This window comes from Squalius cephalus, assembly GCF_949319135.1.
Source record: "Squalius cephalus genome assembly, chromosome: 8".
Classification (NCBI taxonomy): domain Eukaryota; kingdom Metazoa; phylum Chordata; class Actinopteri; order Cypriniformes; family Leuciscidae; genus Squalius; species Squalius cephalus.
The window spans coordinates 27745600-27762727 of record NC_137129.1 but is presented as its reverse complement, the minus strand read 5'-3'; the positions used below and the strand labels follow the sequence as shown (position 1 = coordinate 27762727).

The following is a 17128-nucleotide window of genomic DNA, read 5'->3' as shown; positions in this document are numbered from 1 at the left end:
ATATAATGAACACCAGGTTTGTTGTGCCTTGTAGGCATAAGGAATATGCGCAGTGCCGGATAAAATAATAATAATAAATAACCTATAGCAGTATAAATCTTCCAAAAGATTTCAGTAACAACTAAGCTAGAGAAAAATATATTGATTATCATGTTACTTCAAATGTTTCCATCCTTTATGATGATATGAAATGAGATAATAATAAAAACATGAAGCCGTTTGGTGCGTTTTGCTTTCATCCAAAATATGATGCAGTACATTCAAACGCGATCGCGCTACAAAATATGATACATTCAAACGCGATCGCGCTGCAAAATATGAAACATTATGGTTACCATATACATATCTATGTTTGAGCAGATATCCACAAACACAGTAACAGTAAACACGGGTCTAAATATTATAATATTCCCCATATATCTAGCAACAGTTCAACTGCAACGTGACATTTATGCAACAATAACAAACTAATATGTAAGAATTTCTTACCTTACATCTTTCTTGTCTTCAAATCGCGTTCTTCTTCTTCTGAGGTAGCCTAAATCCAATGTAAGCTCAGGCACGTCTTTCAAACTCGACGAAAAGTGAAGTGAAGTGTTTTGTTTTTGAGGTAACGAGCGCGTTTGCGTTCCATGTGGAGATTTGCATGTGAATATTTTTTTGCGCGAGTGGGCGTGGCCAAATTAACTGTAATGAGCAAGCGTTTGAGAAGCTGGACATCTTGTTGGTTTTATACAAATTACTTAAACAGAGAATATTTGTTTTCGTTTTGAATCCGATCATTTAAAAGTACACACTTAAATGTTTATAAAGGTATATGGCTCATAAATGTGTGACAAGTATTCGCTGAGTTTTGTTTCAGTTTATAGACGTGCTCAAGAAAAAAAAGTTCACCGCGACGGAGAGGCAGAACGCACACCCTGTTTATTTTCTTTATTTTACAAAAGCACAATGTTTTGATTTGATTGTAAGTGGACACATACAAAAGGAGAAATATCACAGATTCTTTTTTTATATTTCTTTTTTCTGTATGACCATAAATGACGGAGTAATTTAAGTTTATAGTTCTACAATGTGGAGAAAATCCAGCAAAACGCGCCCGCGCGTTTGTCGACCTCAGAGGGTTAACTTAATAGGTAACCAGTGTAGAGTAGGGCTGCCAAAATGGCTGCAAATCTAAATTAGAATTTTATTTCTTAAATATTAGCAAAATTCAAATTATATTCCAATTCTAAAGACAATACTTAATGTTAGAGGAAAAAAGTATTGTATTGTCTCCTATGCCCACAAGAGGGCACAAGCGAGCGCGATAAGCAAATATCAACCAAATCAAGCATTGCATTTTTATTGAAATTAAATGACATTCACTTTTTAAAATACATTAACTTTTCAAACAATTGTTCTTAAATAAAATAAAATTTCATTAATGTGCATGCAAGAAACATTTTATGTGCATGCAAAAAAAAAAAACTTTAGGTTACTTACGTAACCCCGGTTCTCTGATAACATGAGTGAGGTATCTCACTATGGGAAACGCCTCTGGGCGTGACAGGTCCTGGAAGCATCAATCACACCACGTCTGTCAGTTGACAGACCAATCACGACAGTGATGCGGGAGTCCCGTCTCCCTAATATACATACCACTGCCGGTGGTCCATACTTCATTCTCTGCATATTCTCTTCTCTGTGCACTGCAAAGAGGGAAGTGTGGTGAGATACCTCACTCATGTTATCAGAGAACTGGGGTTATGAAAGTAACCTAAAGTTATCTTTCAACCATTTGCTCGTTATCTCACTATGGGATATAGACAACTCCCGTATTGCAGATATGCTGTCCGAAGCAGGCATGTCAACCAACTCATTGATGTATGTAACAAAGGTTTTTTTTTTTTTTTTTTACACACTTAGGACGGAATGAGCCAAATGACAAATGTGTGAGGCGAAGCCCAACTTGCTGCTGCACATATGTCCTGAACTGAAACACCCTTAAATAGTGCTCATAAGGTAGCCAAACCTCTGGTAGAATGAGCGCTCAACCCTTCCGGAGGACAGAGACCCATGTCATAATAACCTAATATAATAGCTTCCACTACCCAGTGGGACAGGCGCTGACGTGAAAAAGGTTTCCCTTTATGAGAATCAGCCCATGAAACAAATAACTGATTACTCTTCCTTAGTGCTTTCGTTCTGTCCTCATTGTGATGCATGCACGGACAGGTCATTCCATGTCGAGGAAAAAGGCTGCGGATGGAAAGCCAGTAAATCCACCTCTTTACAGACGAGAGCTGACTCGCTAACTTTAGGCACAAACGCTGGATTAGTTTTGAGAGTTACTCTCGAGTTATCCATAGCGAACTGCATACAGGAGTTATGAACCAATAATGCGTGAAGTTCACTAACACGCTTTGCGGTCGTAAGAGCCAATAATAAAGCAGCCTTTAGCGAAAGGAGCTTTAATTCAACACTCTCTATAGGCTCAAAAGGGGGCTGAGATAGTTTGTTAAGGACCACAGACAGATCCCATGGCGGAATCAATGGCTTTGAAACCCTGTTCAAACGCTGTGCACCTCTCATAAACATACAGTAACAATCATGAAATATTTTGAATGGGACTCGAGTGGACTCGGGAATAAGTCCGAGTCCAAATATGTTCGAGTACGAGTCAATTCCGAGTCAAAATGCACACGAGTCCATGACAAGACCGAGACCATCAAAATATGATCTCGAGACCGAGTCCGAGACCGAGTCCGAGTCTCGAGTACACAACACTGGTTTCCGTGCCACTAATAACTGCCAGCTTGAACGTTCTTAGGACATTACCCAGAGATAGAGAGTTCATAATATTGAGAAGAGGCTCTTCTGCTACATATAACAACTCTTTCAGTAATTTAGTGGGTATTGGATCTAATAAAATGTTGTTGGTTTAGATGTAATAAGTTTATTCAGCTCTCCCTGTCCTATAGTTGTAAAGCACTGCAATTGATCTTGAGGGGTCATAATTGAGACTGAATTATAAAACGCTGTATGTTTACATTTACAATTGTATTTCTGATGCTTTCGATTTTCTCAGTGAAGAAATTCATAAAGTCATTACTACTAAACTGTGATGGAATATTCAGTTCAGGTGACGTATGTTTATTTGTTAATCTAGCCACTGCACAAAATAAAAATCTTGGATTGTTTTGGTTATTTTCTATAAGTTTGCAAAGATGCTCGGCCCTGGCTTCTTTTAAAGCCTTTTTATAGCAGGACAAACTGTCTCTCCACGCAATTCTAAAGACTTCTAAAGGAGGTCAGATATAAAATACATCAGATTTCAATTGTCATGTGAAGATATTAAGGAGATGACTGACGGGACGATGTTAGAGAATTTGGTGTGCAACAGATCCTGAGCGTTGACAAGTAGACAATTATCTTGTAAAATGTGTGGTCCTTACCGCCGCTTCCTACACAAAGAGTTCGCATAATCGCAAATTGGAAAGTGAAAGTAAAAAGCAAGCGTGTGTTTAAAAGCAATTTTAATTCCCCGGATATTGATAGCAGCTCCCTGATGCCCGCAAATTATATGCAATATAATTACACAACTATATAACTGCGAAAGAACACAAAAGCATTGAAATATATATTTTTTCCTTCCATCTCTTATTTTTTCATCACCATCTCCTTTTAGGGCAGTGATTCTGAACCTTTTGGGTCAGCGCCCCCCTACCCATTATCTAGGTCCCTTACCGCTCCCCATCAAATAAAATGTTGTCTAATTGTCTTCCCTGAATATTTGCCACGGTCAGGTGGCTGTAGAAACGAAGCATATGGTTTGAAATACACAGTCTTTTAATATAAGAGCAAATGCAGGAAGGATATTCATGCACAACACAACAATAACCAACAAAGGACAGAACAGAAGAGGGAGAATAAATACACAGTAAATGAGAACACTAAAAGCAGAGACTAACGAGAATGAATACAGACAAGACAGAAACTGAACTAAACAACATAATTGTGACAATATTAATGTTGATTATTATTTTGTGTTTATTTATTATGATTTTGGGGTGTAGGGAGCTCTGGGTAGAGGTAGTGCCTTTGTTTCCTGATAGCTGTACTCAACTATTGAGTGGACGGACACACTGGTCCTCATCCATTTCCTAAATCCTCTCACATCTGGCTCTTGGTGCCACACCCCGGTACACCGCTTCAGCTGGCAGGCTAAACGACGTGAGGGGGTGATGTTTCCACACTGCATCATTGGGTGAATGAACTCCCATGACGGGGTCACCAGCCACCTAGCAGCTATGGTTTCAAATAGCAGGGAAGGCAGATCTCTTCAGCCTTGGCTGGCCATCTGCCTAGGAGAGGGAAACTCTGATGTAATACCTACGGCCCGAGGACCTCGCTGTCACCATCCCAGATTGCTAGGCCATGGCAGTTGAAGCCTGGGCTTAAAGGGTGGGGTCAGTTCTGCGCACACTGCACTCCACTTGAAAACTATTCTGCGCAGGCAAGAAGGAAATATCCGTCTACAACCCACCCCAGTCCCAAACTAAGTCCTGTAGCGATGGGAAAAGGGCAAATCGGCTGGTGTAAGATGACACTGGAAGCCACAGTCTCGATCCTGCATGCAGGCGGCTCAGGCACTAGTGGTCATCTGATGATGACCTGGAGACGACATCATCACTTGGCAGCACCCTGAGCCTTTTATAGGGAAAGCACTGCTTGCTCCACATGGAGAGGGGCCTAGAAAAGGTGGCCTAAACAAAGCTTGTCTCCCCATCTCCCAGTTGGCTAACCGCAGTCAACGGGCATCTTCTTATGCGGTCAAACTAAATCAATGAAACAGTGGCGCATCCCACTCACCTTAAAAGGTGGGAAAGGACTCAAACTCGCATGCTGGAACATCAGAACCATGCTAGACTCGAGACTCGACCCGAGCAACGATCTGCTTTAATTGCACATGAACTTGCTATGCTGGATGTTGACATCGCCGCACTCAGTGAAATCCGCTTTTCAGAGAAAGGAAGTCTAAGGGTGCATGGCGCAGGTTACACCCTCTACTGGTCAGGCAAACCAGCGATAGAGAGACGTCTTTCTGGTGTCGGCTTCATGATCAGGGACTCCATCGCTACCAAGCTTGCAAGCTTGCCAACTGGCCACTCTGATCGTATCATCTCAATGCACTTTGTGCCCGGCAACACGCCACACTGTTCAGTGTGTATGCCCCAACTCTCCAGGCAGAACCTGCAGACAAAGACAAGCTTTACTCTGATCTACGCAGCCTTCTTCAGGATGTCCCAGCAAATGACAAGATTGTCATCCTTGGTGACTTCAATGCCAGAGTGGACAGAGATTCAGAAACCTGGAAAGGTGTACTTGGAAGGCATGGTGTGAGCAGCTGCAATAGCCGCGTTTCCACTGTCGGGCCAGGGCCGGGCCGTGCTAGTGCGTGCCAGGGCCAGTCGCGTTTCCACTGTCACTTCCGGGGCTTGCTCAGGGCCAACGGCCAGGATTTCTGGCCCGTCGAATACCTTGGGCCAAAGCGGGCCAGCTCGGGCTAGAGGAGTGGTTACGAACAGGGGCGGAGTTTACCTGAGTCTGGAGAGCTTCCTCTGTTTCTCTGACTGAAAATATCTGTATGGGAGTCGAGAGAGTGCTAAAGCTCCTCAGGTCGTATTTTTGGTGCCATATATTTGTAGAAATTATCATTCTTTCTAAATGTGATGTATTATGTCCTGTAACTACCAGATAAACAGAAACAGAAGAAGTAAGTGTGTCCTCTTTCTTTTGTGAAATATACCTAACGGTAATTTATTTCTGAGTGACTAATGTGCAGTTTTGACATAAATTAATTCATTATGATCAATGTATCACGTTTTATTGTAAACCTGAGGTAAAACATCGATGCTTGGGTTTTAAATATTCAAGTAAACAAAAATGCCAGCAAACGGCCGCTTTTATCATGTTTGTTTTCAACGCTGTTTCCAGTGATTTCTGATTAGTTTTCTGATAAAACTTCTATTTGTTGGTGAAATGATGGGTTAGTGTGGCGTTGTTCCAGAGAGGCGTGTTACGGGCGTGTTTTAGTGAAGCGCTGTGGAGCTTCTGGCCCGACAGTGGAAACGCAGGCCCAGTGCTATTAGCCCGAGGCTATTTGGCCCGGCACGGCCCGTTTAAAGCCCTGGCTCGCACTGGCTATTGATAATGGACGCTTGTTACTCGAACTCTGCACTGAACAGCAATGCACAGCAGTGCTCTCTCACTAATGCATTCATATAAATGTTTACTGTGCTACTTCATCTGTATCTGATTTAGAACGAGACAAAATATAACGACTCAAAAACAAAAGAACTGATAAAAATAAGCTATAATGTAGGAGCGCAGTGTCATATGGCAAAGCTGTGCAAAAGGCTACCCGCATTCGAGTCTCAGCTTGAGGTTTAGGCTTATTTGTTCATTAATAACGTCATCAGCGACTTGTCGACGTCGACTCAGCTCATATAAATGTCGTTCAATAGGTCGTTCAACCCCTATTATTAACATATTATCCCCCCTTTAAATATATATTTCCTTCATTTGAGCTTTAAAAATGTAAAAGATAAGGAATTGTCTCCTGATGGAGACCAGAAACTTTAAAGGGGTCATATAATGCCATTTTTGTACAAGCTAATATGATTCTTTAGGGTCTAAATTAAAAGTTTGTAATTGTGGCGAGGGGGGCGTGGTTCCGCGAGGTCTGTACAGAAAGAGAGAGGAGCGAGACGAGCAGCGCATAAGTAGGTCAAGTGCAAATGACGAACACCTGTGTCTTGTTGCAGTAATCGGCGTGGGGAGACCGGATATAAGCCGACGGGGAGTGAGAGAGAGAGAGAGAGGAGGACTGGAGACTCGTATGCAGCGTGACAGTTACAAGTGAAAGCTGACGACAGCGGGAAGAGTTTGCGTGAGCCAGAGAAAGCTGATGACAGTGGGAAGAGTTTATGTGAACCAGAGAAAGCTGATGCAGTGGGAAGAGCTTGTGTGAACTGTCAATTAATTTTATTTTGTGCTGTAGTGAAGAGCTACGGTGAACGCGCAGTGGGCGCACCTTTTGTTTATTTTTCTTTTGCTTTAAATAAAGCGCTGTACGAGTCCCAGTCACGCCGACCCTGTCTTCTTCCTTCTCACACACACTGAACCTCATCACACTGGTGCCGAAACCCGGGAAGGAAGAAGAGGGCCCGCCGCCATCATGCAATCACCGCCAGGATCGCCATTTGCGGATGTTATACAATCGCTTGCGAGTCTGCATAGAGAACATCATGAAGCGCTGCTGGCCTTGAGGGAAGACCAGGAGCGACGGTTCCATGCCCTCATTCAGGCCCAGCAGGCAGACCGCGAGCAGTTCCGGAGCTGGATTGACCGGGAGGTTCCAGCTACTTAATCCGACCAGCCTGCTCACGTGCCTCTCAATAAGATGGGTCCGCAGGACGACCCAGAGGCATTCCTAGACCTGAGGCTGAGGCATGTGGGTGGGCAAAAGCGGACTGGTCAGTGTGGCTAATCCCTCTGCTCTCCAGAAAGACAGAGGTGTTCATCATTTGCACTTGACCTACTTATGCGCCGCTCGTCTCGCTCCTCTCTCTCCCGCTACAGAACTCGACGCCATTCTGCTCATAGACAGTGCTCTAGCGTATCAACAATGACTATGATTGACAGCTCGCTCACGAGCGAGGGCGGGTCTGTGTTAACGCTGCTGTCAATCAGCAATCGTGGGAGGGTCACAAAATCGACGTCAAAAAATCGAACGGCTTGATTTGAGACACGGGAAAACATATAAGAAGATTTAACAAAAAAAACACTGGATGGATTTTTTTCATTTTATGATGATTGTGTACAGGCACTGCTAACACACATTTCAGTACAATCAACTTGTAAAAGTGCATGTACCATTATATGACCCCTTTAAGGTATTTGCTTCTGAAAATTACAGCATAAACCGCAAAACACCACACCACATTATTAGAGGAATGTTCATCAGTGTGACTAACTGTGGGCTTTGCAGGGTGTTTTGCGAGCATTTAAAGGAGAGCTAATTCACATCTACAACAAACGGGAAGGAGCTGTGCTAAATGTTGAACACTTCAAAGAGCTCCAGAGCCGCTGTAATGTCCTGCTGCTCGGAGACTCTCTCGGGGATCTCAACATGGCTGATGGAGTCATGGAATTACAAAACATCCTGAAGATCGGATACCTCAATGATAAGGTAATAAAAAATGGAATAGAACTTTAAGAAAAAAAGGGGGAAACACATGAATGTGGTTTTTTTTTTCTGTTTTTTTTTTTCTTAGGTGGATGAGAGGAGACAGTCTTACATTAACACCTATGATATCATCCTGGAGAAAGACGAAACCATGGATGTTCCCAATGCCATTCTGCTATACATCACAGGACAATGAACTTAGAACTATATTGTTCAGATCTCCAAGAAAAGGACAGACTTATCTTGATTTTCTTGGTGTCTCCATTATGTTAAACACGTTAACAGGGTTACACTTTATTTCGATAGTCCACTTTAGACATTCTACTATCTATAAGTAACTTTTCAACTACATGTCAACTAACTCCCATTAGAGTATTAGTAGGCTGTAGTAGACTGTCAGTAGACTGTTAGGTATGGTTATGGTTATGGTTAGGTGTTAGGTTTCCGGTTAGGAGAATAAGTTGAGTTGTAGTTCCCAAGTTCCTTATAGTAGGTAGAATGTCTGTTGGAGGAGCATCAAAATAAAGTGTTAGCAGATATTAAGCAGACAGTCTACTGATACTCTAATGACAGTACATCATCTGTCTCGGAAATCTGAAACAATAAAACTACATAATATATGTTTAAAACAAAACAGATGTCTCCTATATTTGCACGTCATTACATTATCATCATCATCAGTTGAATCTTGTTGAAGATTTTATTATTTAGAAAATAAGTATTTTAACTACACATTGTACACTATTATTTCCTTTCTGTCTGTGTATGACTTTGGGTAACTTTGGAACCTGAGAGATGTGTTGTTACAGCAGAGAATTCTATTTCAGTAATGTCACATGGTACAAAACTATTTCTCAAAATACCTATAGAATGTATTACCATGTTTGGGACAAGGAGAGGGTATATACGTTTGCTGGGAAATCTTTCTGGAGGGTCTTTTCTGCAGAGGGGCACTCGGCTTTGTTTGTTAATAAAGTCTAATTTTTTCTGATGTCAAATATCTTTGAAGTCATTCCCCTGAAAAGAATTGTACCACAACAAATGGCGCCCGAACAGGGACGTGGCTTAGGAGCTGAAGGAGCCACGAAGGGATCGCTGGTGACTGACACAGACAACAGTGGCCGCTGTACTTTGAGGTGAGCAGTTTTTGCTTTTGAATAAGGTATGTGTTAGTCACCAGTGGCCCGGATGTGGTAAGACAAGCTTCTCCAAATTTAAAGAACTTAAAAAGTGGGATGTTTGATGTCAGAAAAAACTACATGTATTGTCTTTGTATGTCAAGTAGTTGGTAAAAGCGCGGGGGAGCTCCCAATAGTGTTTGCTAGTGCTTGTTTAATCCTGAGTGGATTCTATAACTACTGGTGATGCTGATTTAGCGCAAAGAGTTTTGACGTACGTACGTAAGATTCTGTGTTTGTTCATCAAGAGGGCCTTGAAGGATGATGAGCAAAAAGCATGTACACAGAGGATTTATAAGGATATAAGTTAATTTGTATTTACTTGTCAAGAGGGCCTTGAGGATGGCAAGTGTACTGATAAGGATATCAGTGGTTTATCTGTGTTTACTTTGAGAAGTATAGCATGTGCACAGATGGTTAGCTCACGGTTACCGTTTTGTTAAACAAAGTTTTAACAAGAGTCTGCTCAGGTGAAGCTGGAAAATAGAGGTTTTAAAAGTCTATAGGTTTAGAGTAACGGTTACCGCCTCGAATGCATGTAGCGAGGGACTGCTCGGGTTTCTAAAATCATTTGGAATAGGATAGTTAAAAGTGTTACTGTGTTGATGAGTGAATCTGTTAATGTATTGTTCAGATCTGACAGGGAGTACAGAATAGTGTGTGTGTAAGTGTTTGAGGGATCCTGTGTCTTGTGTGACTATGCCTGTGGTTGAAAATAAGTGACCTCTGACCCTGGTTGCTTGAAGGGACAGAGAATGTGTGAATGACCTTTAGGGACATGAAATGAGGGTATTAAAAAAAAGAAAGAAAGAAAAGTAAGGGAAAACAATTGTTTCAAGATATTAGCTTAGCAGAATATTGTAGTATAAAATAAGTTAAAATAATAAGATATATTTAATCAATAAATGTAATGATAAATATTAATAGATGAATACAAATATGATTGCACGTGCTTAATATATTATATATTATATCTGAAGACGTCTAAAATTTGTATCTCATTATCCCTGACGACAGAGTGGAAAAAGTATTCCATTGCAGATTAATAAGTTTGTGTTAAGAGAAAAATAACTGGTGCAGTGTGCTGAAGGTTAGCAAGATTGAGTGACCAAGTTTCAAAAGTCAAAAATACTTTACAGAAGTTGATGAGAGTAAAAAATAAGAAGAATTCCTTGATGATTGTTGAGAAACATACTAGATTATTGTGAACGCAGCATGCAAATATAGAAGAAAGATTGAAGCCTAAATTTATGATAGGGAAAATTATTCAACTGTATTATTCTCAGATAATCAAAGTTAGAATTATTGCTGATATTGCTTTTTCCTGCAATGAAGAACTGCTTACTAATAGAATGAGGGAAATGCTATGGTCAACCAGTGAGATTTTTATATAAAAGAAATAGTGAAAAGATGCAGGTTAAAAAAGTGGCATGTAGATAAAGAGCTAATAGCTTATATGTAAAAGTTCAATTTGATTCATGCAGATCTCTGAGTGTTCAAATTGCAGATGGCTTCAGTGTCCTGTGGAAGCAACAAGAGGGCAAAGGGCAAAGACATGAATGCAGAGACAAGAATGCAGAAAGAAGAAGAGAGAAGTGGGTGAGGGGTTCTCAGCTCCCCTCCTGAAGTTCAAAAAGACTCAGAAAGACTGAAATAATGTTGGAAAAGGTGAAACTTTCACTTGAGACTTTTCCTGAAAACAAAGACAAATCCTGAGATGCAAAACGGTTACAGGATTGATCAAAAGCCCAAACTAAGAAGAGGCAGAGAAACAACAGAGTCTATGTTCCACTCTGCAATGGCTTTTGAGTGACAGCTATGCTGGCAAAACATGCAGAGCAACAACCAAGCTAAAAAAAGAAGAACAGACCCTTACGGCACCACAGGTGTGACAAACCTTATGAACACTCTAGAGACTGCTTCAAATTTAGTTCATCATTATATTAACATTATTCATTCTGATTATTCACTGGTCTCATGGCAATTCTTTATATTCTCTGCTAAACTAACCCTCTCTGCTTTTTCAATAGGTACAAGTCCAGCTCTATAAGAAAAGAAAATACAGAGAAGTGGGTGTTCAACTCACTACATAGTTAAAACTGAGGCTGGATTTGGTATAGTGAGGCTATTATATTAGACTATAGGGTTAAAGGCATGATAGAATTATTCTCTGGCAAAGAAAAAGATAGACACAAAATGTCAAAGAATGATTATTTTTGTTTGCAAAACAATGATACTGGTCACTCCATCTTGTTTTAATAATTGTTTTATAGAGATAGATTGGAGAAGGATACATAACTCCAAAAGTCCAAAAATTATGAAATTAAAAATGCTGTCAAAACTGGGATAATGAGATGGAAATGTTATTGGCCATGGATCCAAGATTGAGTAAAGATCTCCAATGTTCTTCTTAAAGCAGCTCATGAGCAAAAAACAAAAAGAATATGAAAAAGTAGACCAAACAAATGACAAAATGCATTTGAGAAATTACAATTGGCTGTCTTACTCTCAACTGCACCATACTAAGGCCTATTATTCTGAAATATTTAATCTATTAGAGTTTGTAAAAAGAAAAATTGGTTTATAACAACGGTGGTAAACTAAGCATTAAGATCACTGACACTTCTGAATAGTGTTTGAATAGCTGTTGTGACGGTGTCTGTCAGACCATTGGAATTCCACAGCTAAATTTGTAAGTTCCGCATTTAGAGCACAACCTGCGGAAGAAGAATGTGTGATGGCCAATGAGTGACTGAGTATGAATGGAGTGAGAGATGGTGTACACTAAGGCAAAACAATTATTTTGCCTACAGCTGTATCTAAATTTCATATGTGGGCCCACAGGGCATATTCTGCCCAATAAAATAATGACCATGGATGGATTTGGTTAATTTCCTGGTCGAAACTGTAGTAACAATAGAAAAAGAAAATGGGAAAAAAAAATTGTAAAAGAAAACAAAACAGTACTATATTTTGCGCAGCGCCTAACACATCTGACTTTCCTTTCAGAATATCATGATGGAGCATAACACATCTGATTTTCTTTTCAGCATATCATGAAGGAGCTGACGTTTTGTCAAAAGTATGAAATATTGTCTTGTAACTTTTGTCTTTTAGTAAAGTGGGTTGAGTGTTGTCTAAGATGTCTAATAACTAGTATGCTTATAGTGGGACTCAAAACAATGAGAAAACTGAGCTGAATTGAATAATTGTAAAAAGTAGTATAGGGGTAAAGCCCTACTGCTAATGAGCAGAAAACACACAAAAGGGGACAGAACACCACTCAGCCCACATGACCATTTTACAGGTGACACCAAGAAGGACAATGGGCCAGATGAGCAGATGATCTAATATGTTGTTGTCACTAACAGAACTAACAGAAATAATGAAGTTTCATTCACAGATGAGAACAGTTCAGTTCCAGGAAGGTTTCTGGGACGATTCAAACAAAAAGAACCAGTGACTGCTTTGTCATCTCAGAAGAGGCTTGAACATTGATCAGCAAAGTGACATTTGAGTCCATGCCTCTCAATTTAAAATACACCAACAAGCCTCTACTCTCCACAACAGGAAGTGAGGGATCAAGAGGGCTTGTGCTAGTAACAGCCCCCCTCGCCTCCGAGGGAAGTCCATGCAACGGCTCGTAAAGAGTCACCCTGGTGAAACATGTAATGACTGTTAAGACGGCTAACAGAATGATCAACATGAATGGAAAAAGAAGCAAATGACAAGAAGAACTTTAAATGAAAAGTTGCAGAATGTGGGAAAGCTCACAAGGAGTTGTGCAAAGAAGAGAGAATCAACAGAGATGAGTACAAGTTCAAATAATAGTCAACATCACCTAAATTTAATGTTAAAGCCCTTGAATATTCTAGCAACTTAATAATAACCCCACAAGAAGAGAAAATTATTGAATTAAAGAATTTATCAAAAACAATGTAGAAACGATAATGAAAAATCAGAAAAGAAACAAAATAATGAATGATAAGCGACTAATTCAAATAATTGTCATAGCACATTGAGAATTAAGACAAGTCATGACGGAAAATAGAACCAATTGACATTTTAAAATAGATGATAATGAAAAATCTAATGTAATTTGTCAATAAAGGGGCATAAGTAATTAATTTACCAGAGGAGGGTAAGAATGACAGGTTATTGCACAAAAACATACTTTTTGAATATTCTCAATCCAGATGCGCATGGTATTCACCTGTGCGCAAGGGGGGAGTAAGGAGGGATTAAAAGAATAAGGAAGGAGAATAATTAAAAGGCTAAACTAAGAATAAGGAAAAAGAATAAGGAAAATTAAATAAAAGGCATTTTTTGCAATTTTTAGATAATGGGTCAGCAGTCATTCCAGAAAAAATTGAAGATTAAAATTAATTGTGTGCAGAAACTTAAATTACAGAAAGGAAGTTTTAACAATAATTAAGTTATAATGCTTTATGTTTGAAATGGTTGAGAAAAAATACAGAAACATAAATGACCGTACAATGAATATGCAAGATAGTATAAAAAGTTATTTACGATTGTTATTTTTTCTAAATGTCTAGTGAGTTTATTGAATGACTTTTATGAAGTAAATGTAACATTGCTCTTAAAGCTTTCTTAGTTTGAGTGATTACATGTGACATAATTAAGTTAATTCATGATAGTTCATTTAGAAATTAGTAGAAAGGAAGAAAAGGTATTCAGTTATGCTTGAACTGTGGAGCTATAATGAGAAGGAGCTGCAACACGTGAGATTAAACATTTTAAAAATGGTATTTATTGTTTAAATTTGGTAATAAAGTAGACAGAATTTGAAATGTAAAACATTATAACAAAGAAAATTGTGATTTAATGTAGCTGCACTACAGTGTTATGGTTGTTCATCAACTAAAACATGACTGACTAAAAGATTGATTCTTCAAATTTAAGAATTGATATTCCTTCATAAAATTAAGAAGCGAATAAAAAAGAGAAAAAGTTATTTTTACCCACTTCTATATTAAATCAAAATTCATATGGATTATGCGAAATAAACATGCAAACTAAATCAATTATTCTACTATAATTAGCAGAGATTTTTATAATGATTTGCCTTTATTATAATGAAAACAATTACATGAAAAAGTAGAATGACTTATGTTTGGAGATTAATTACGATTGAGTCAAAAAGTTAACGAAAATTGATTTAAAGAATTAGGAATGTTTTTTGGAGTTGCAATATTGAAAGGGGGTTATTATTCTGTTGTTTACTTCCCATATTAAGAAGATAATGAAAACTAATATTAGAGGGCAACTAAATCATATATTATTAAGACTGGGCTTATAACCCAAATTGAGATTTACAATCATTGGACATTGATTGAAGTACCTCGAATAAGGATGAAGAAGAAAATGAATAAGCCAGATCCTGGGTGTCTGGGTCGAAGAGGATATCTACACCACAAGAGAACTTTTAACTGTATAAGGGATTTTTTTGTTTGACATATTCTACATAACTGTGACAATAAGACAATGCTGAACCAATTTCATCCACACACTTGTAACAATGTTTGATGTTTGATTGGGGAGGATTCGAGTCTTTTACTTTCTCCATTGAAAAAGAAAAAACAACTGAAAGAAAGAAAAATGTATGGAGAAAGATGTTTGGCTTGATTGCTCCTCCGGAGTGTGGTGGCATAATTTCAGTCATTGGAAATAAGAATGAGTGACATAATTTAGTCACTAAGGTAGTATAACGGAGGGGACTGGATTTTGAAACTACACTCTGGAAAAGGATAGCGAATGTGGGGCTTAAATAAGCCCCAGAGGAGGGAATGTTGAAGATTTTATTATTTAGAAAATAAGTATTTTAACTACACATTGTACACTATTATTTCCTTTCTGTCTGTGTATGACTTTGGGTAACTTTGGAACCTGAGAGATGTGTTGTTACAGCAGAGAATTCTATTTCAGTAATGTCACATGGTACAAAACTATTTCTCAAAATACCTACAGAATGTATTACCATGTTTGGGACAAGGAGAGGGTATATACGTTTGCTGGGAAATCTTTCTGGAGGGTCTTTTCTGCAGAGGGGCACTCGGCTTTGTTTGTTAATAAAGTCTATTTTTTTCTGATGTCAAATATCTTTGAAGTCATTCCCCTGAAAAGAATTGTACCACAACAATCTGTGGTGGACAGGACATGAAAATCCATCAATACTAAAAATAAATGTTTATGTTCACATATGGACTAAACAGCAGTTAATAAACTATTGCTTCAACTGATCTCAAACTTTTTAATTTAACATTTAACTTAACATCAACTTAACATTTTGAAATGTGTGAAGTGTATTTTGTGAATATATATTAAAAAAAAATTCACGCACGCATTTTTTTTTGTGTACGTGAATTAGGTTTCCTGCATGTGAAATTGTTTATGCATGTGTGAATCATGTTTTTTTGCGTGAATTATATTAGAGACTAATCCGCTTCTATAATGGAGGCATTCAAGAAACTGTACAGTGCAGAATTTGTGACCAGAATTATGACCAACATGTAATTTTTGCTTCTTGTGCAGCAGGAATGATGGGTCTGATTGCAGAAGCCAATACACAGGTCCGGTATAACTTTGTTTGCAAGGTTATCCAAAATAATGATTTGTTTAGAGGATGCTGCAAGTTGGCTGTTGGCATCATCTTTTCTGACACTGACTCTCCTATGTAGTGTAGTTGTTCTTTATGGTCAATATTTTCACATATTTTAAGTCACATGTGCTGATATAGTCACCTGATATAGCCATCAGGCAACATAGTATGTGTCCACCACTTACAAACTTTGTCCTTACATGACATTAATAATAATAATAATAATAATAATAATACATTTATTTTTTATAGCGCTTTTCATGACACTCAAAGACGCTTTACAGTTAATTGGTTTACATTGAAAGAAAAACTAAAACAGAAAACAAACAAGGTATATAGACAGGGTTACATGGATAACACAAGAAAATAAGAAGAAACTAAAAAACACATAGGACCAAGGACAAGCAGAAGCAAAGTAAGAGAGGGGGCGATGTAAGGGATGACGATGAAGAACTGGGAAAGTCTGTTAACAGGGAAAAGCAAGCTAAAAGAGGTGAGTTTTGAGGGCCTGTTTGTAGGATGTTAAGGTGCTTGACTGTTTGATGTGGTCGGGGAGGGCGTTCCAGAGGGTAGGTGCAGCAGCGGAGAAGGCTCTGTCTCCCCGGGTCCGGCGCTTAGTTCTGATGGTCTTGAGTGTGTCAGCACCAACGGACCTGAGGAGGCGGGCGTGAGTGTGGCAGGTTAGTAGGAAGGAGAGGTATGGAGGGGCAAGGTTGTTAAGGGCTTTGTATGTGAGGAGCAGTATTTTGAAGTTGATCCTGTATTTGACTGGGAGCCAGTGGAGGTTATAGAGGACAGGGGTGATATGATCGCGGCGGCGGGTGGAGGTGAGAAGGCGGGCAGCTGAGTTCTGTACATATTGAAGTTTATCGATGGTTTTGTTTGGTAGTCCGTAAAGAATGCTGTTGCAATAGTCCAATCTGGAGGTGATAAGGGCATGGATGAGTGTTTTAGCTGCAGTGGTAGACAGAGAGGGACTTGGCCGTGCAATGTTACGAAGGTGAAAGAAGGCAATTTTGGTGATGTGGTTGACGTGTGGTACAAAGGAGAGGGTAGGATCGAAGATGGTTCCAAGGTTGCGGATGTAGGTGGAAGTGG

The 17128-nt window shown here is 39.2% G+C and overlaps 1 protein-coding gene across 3 annotated transcripts in view; it reads left to right on the top strand.

The window, feature by feature from the left end:
• Positions 1 to 15666, top strand: part of LOC307163116 (cytosolic 5'-nucleotidase 3-like) — a 201829-nt gene extending 186163 nt beyond the window's left edge. For 2 of the 3 annotated variants that reach the window (XM_079878998.1, XM_079878999.1), the window contains 2 exons: positions 8036 to 8236; positions 8322 to 15666. In XM_079878998.1, coding sequence (XP_079735124.1) covers positions 8036 to 8236; positions 8322 to 8429 — 309 coding nt within the window. In that variant the 3' untranslated portion in view covers positions 8430 to 15666. The remainder of the gene's footprint in view (positions 1 to 8035; positions 8237 to 8321) is intronic. The other variant, XR_013822019.1, reaches the window with a different exon arrangement.
• The last annotated feature ends 1462 nt before the right edge of the window (positions 15667 to 17128 follow it).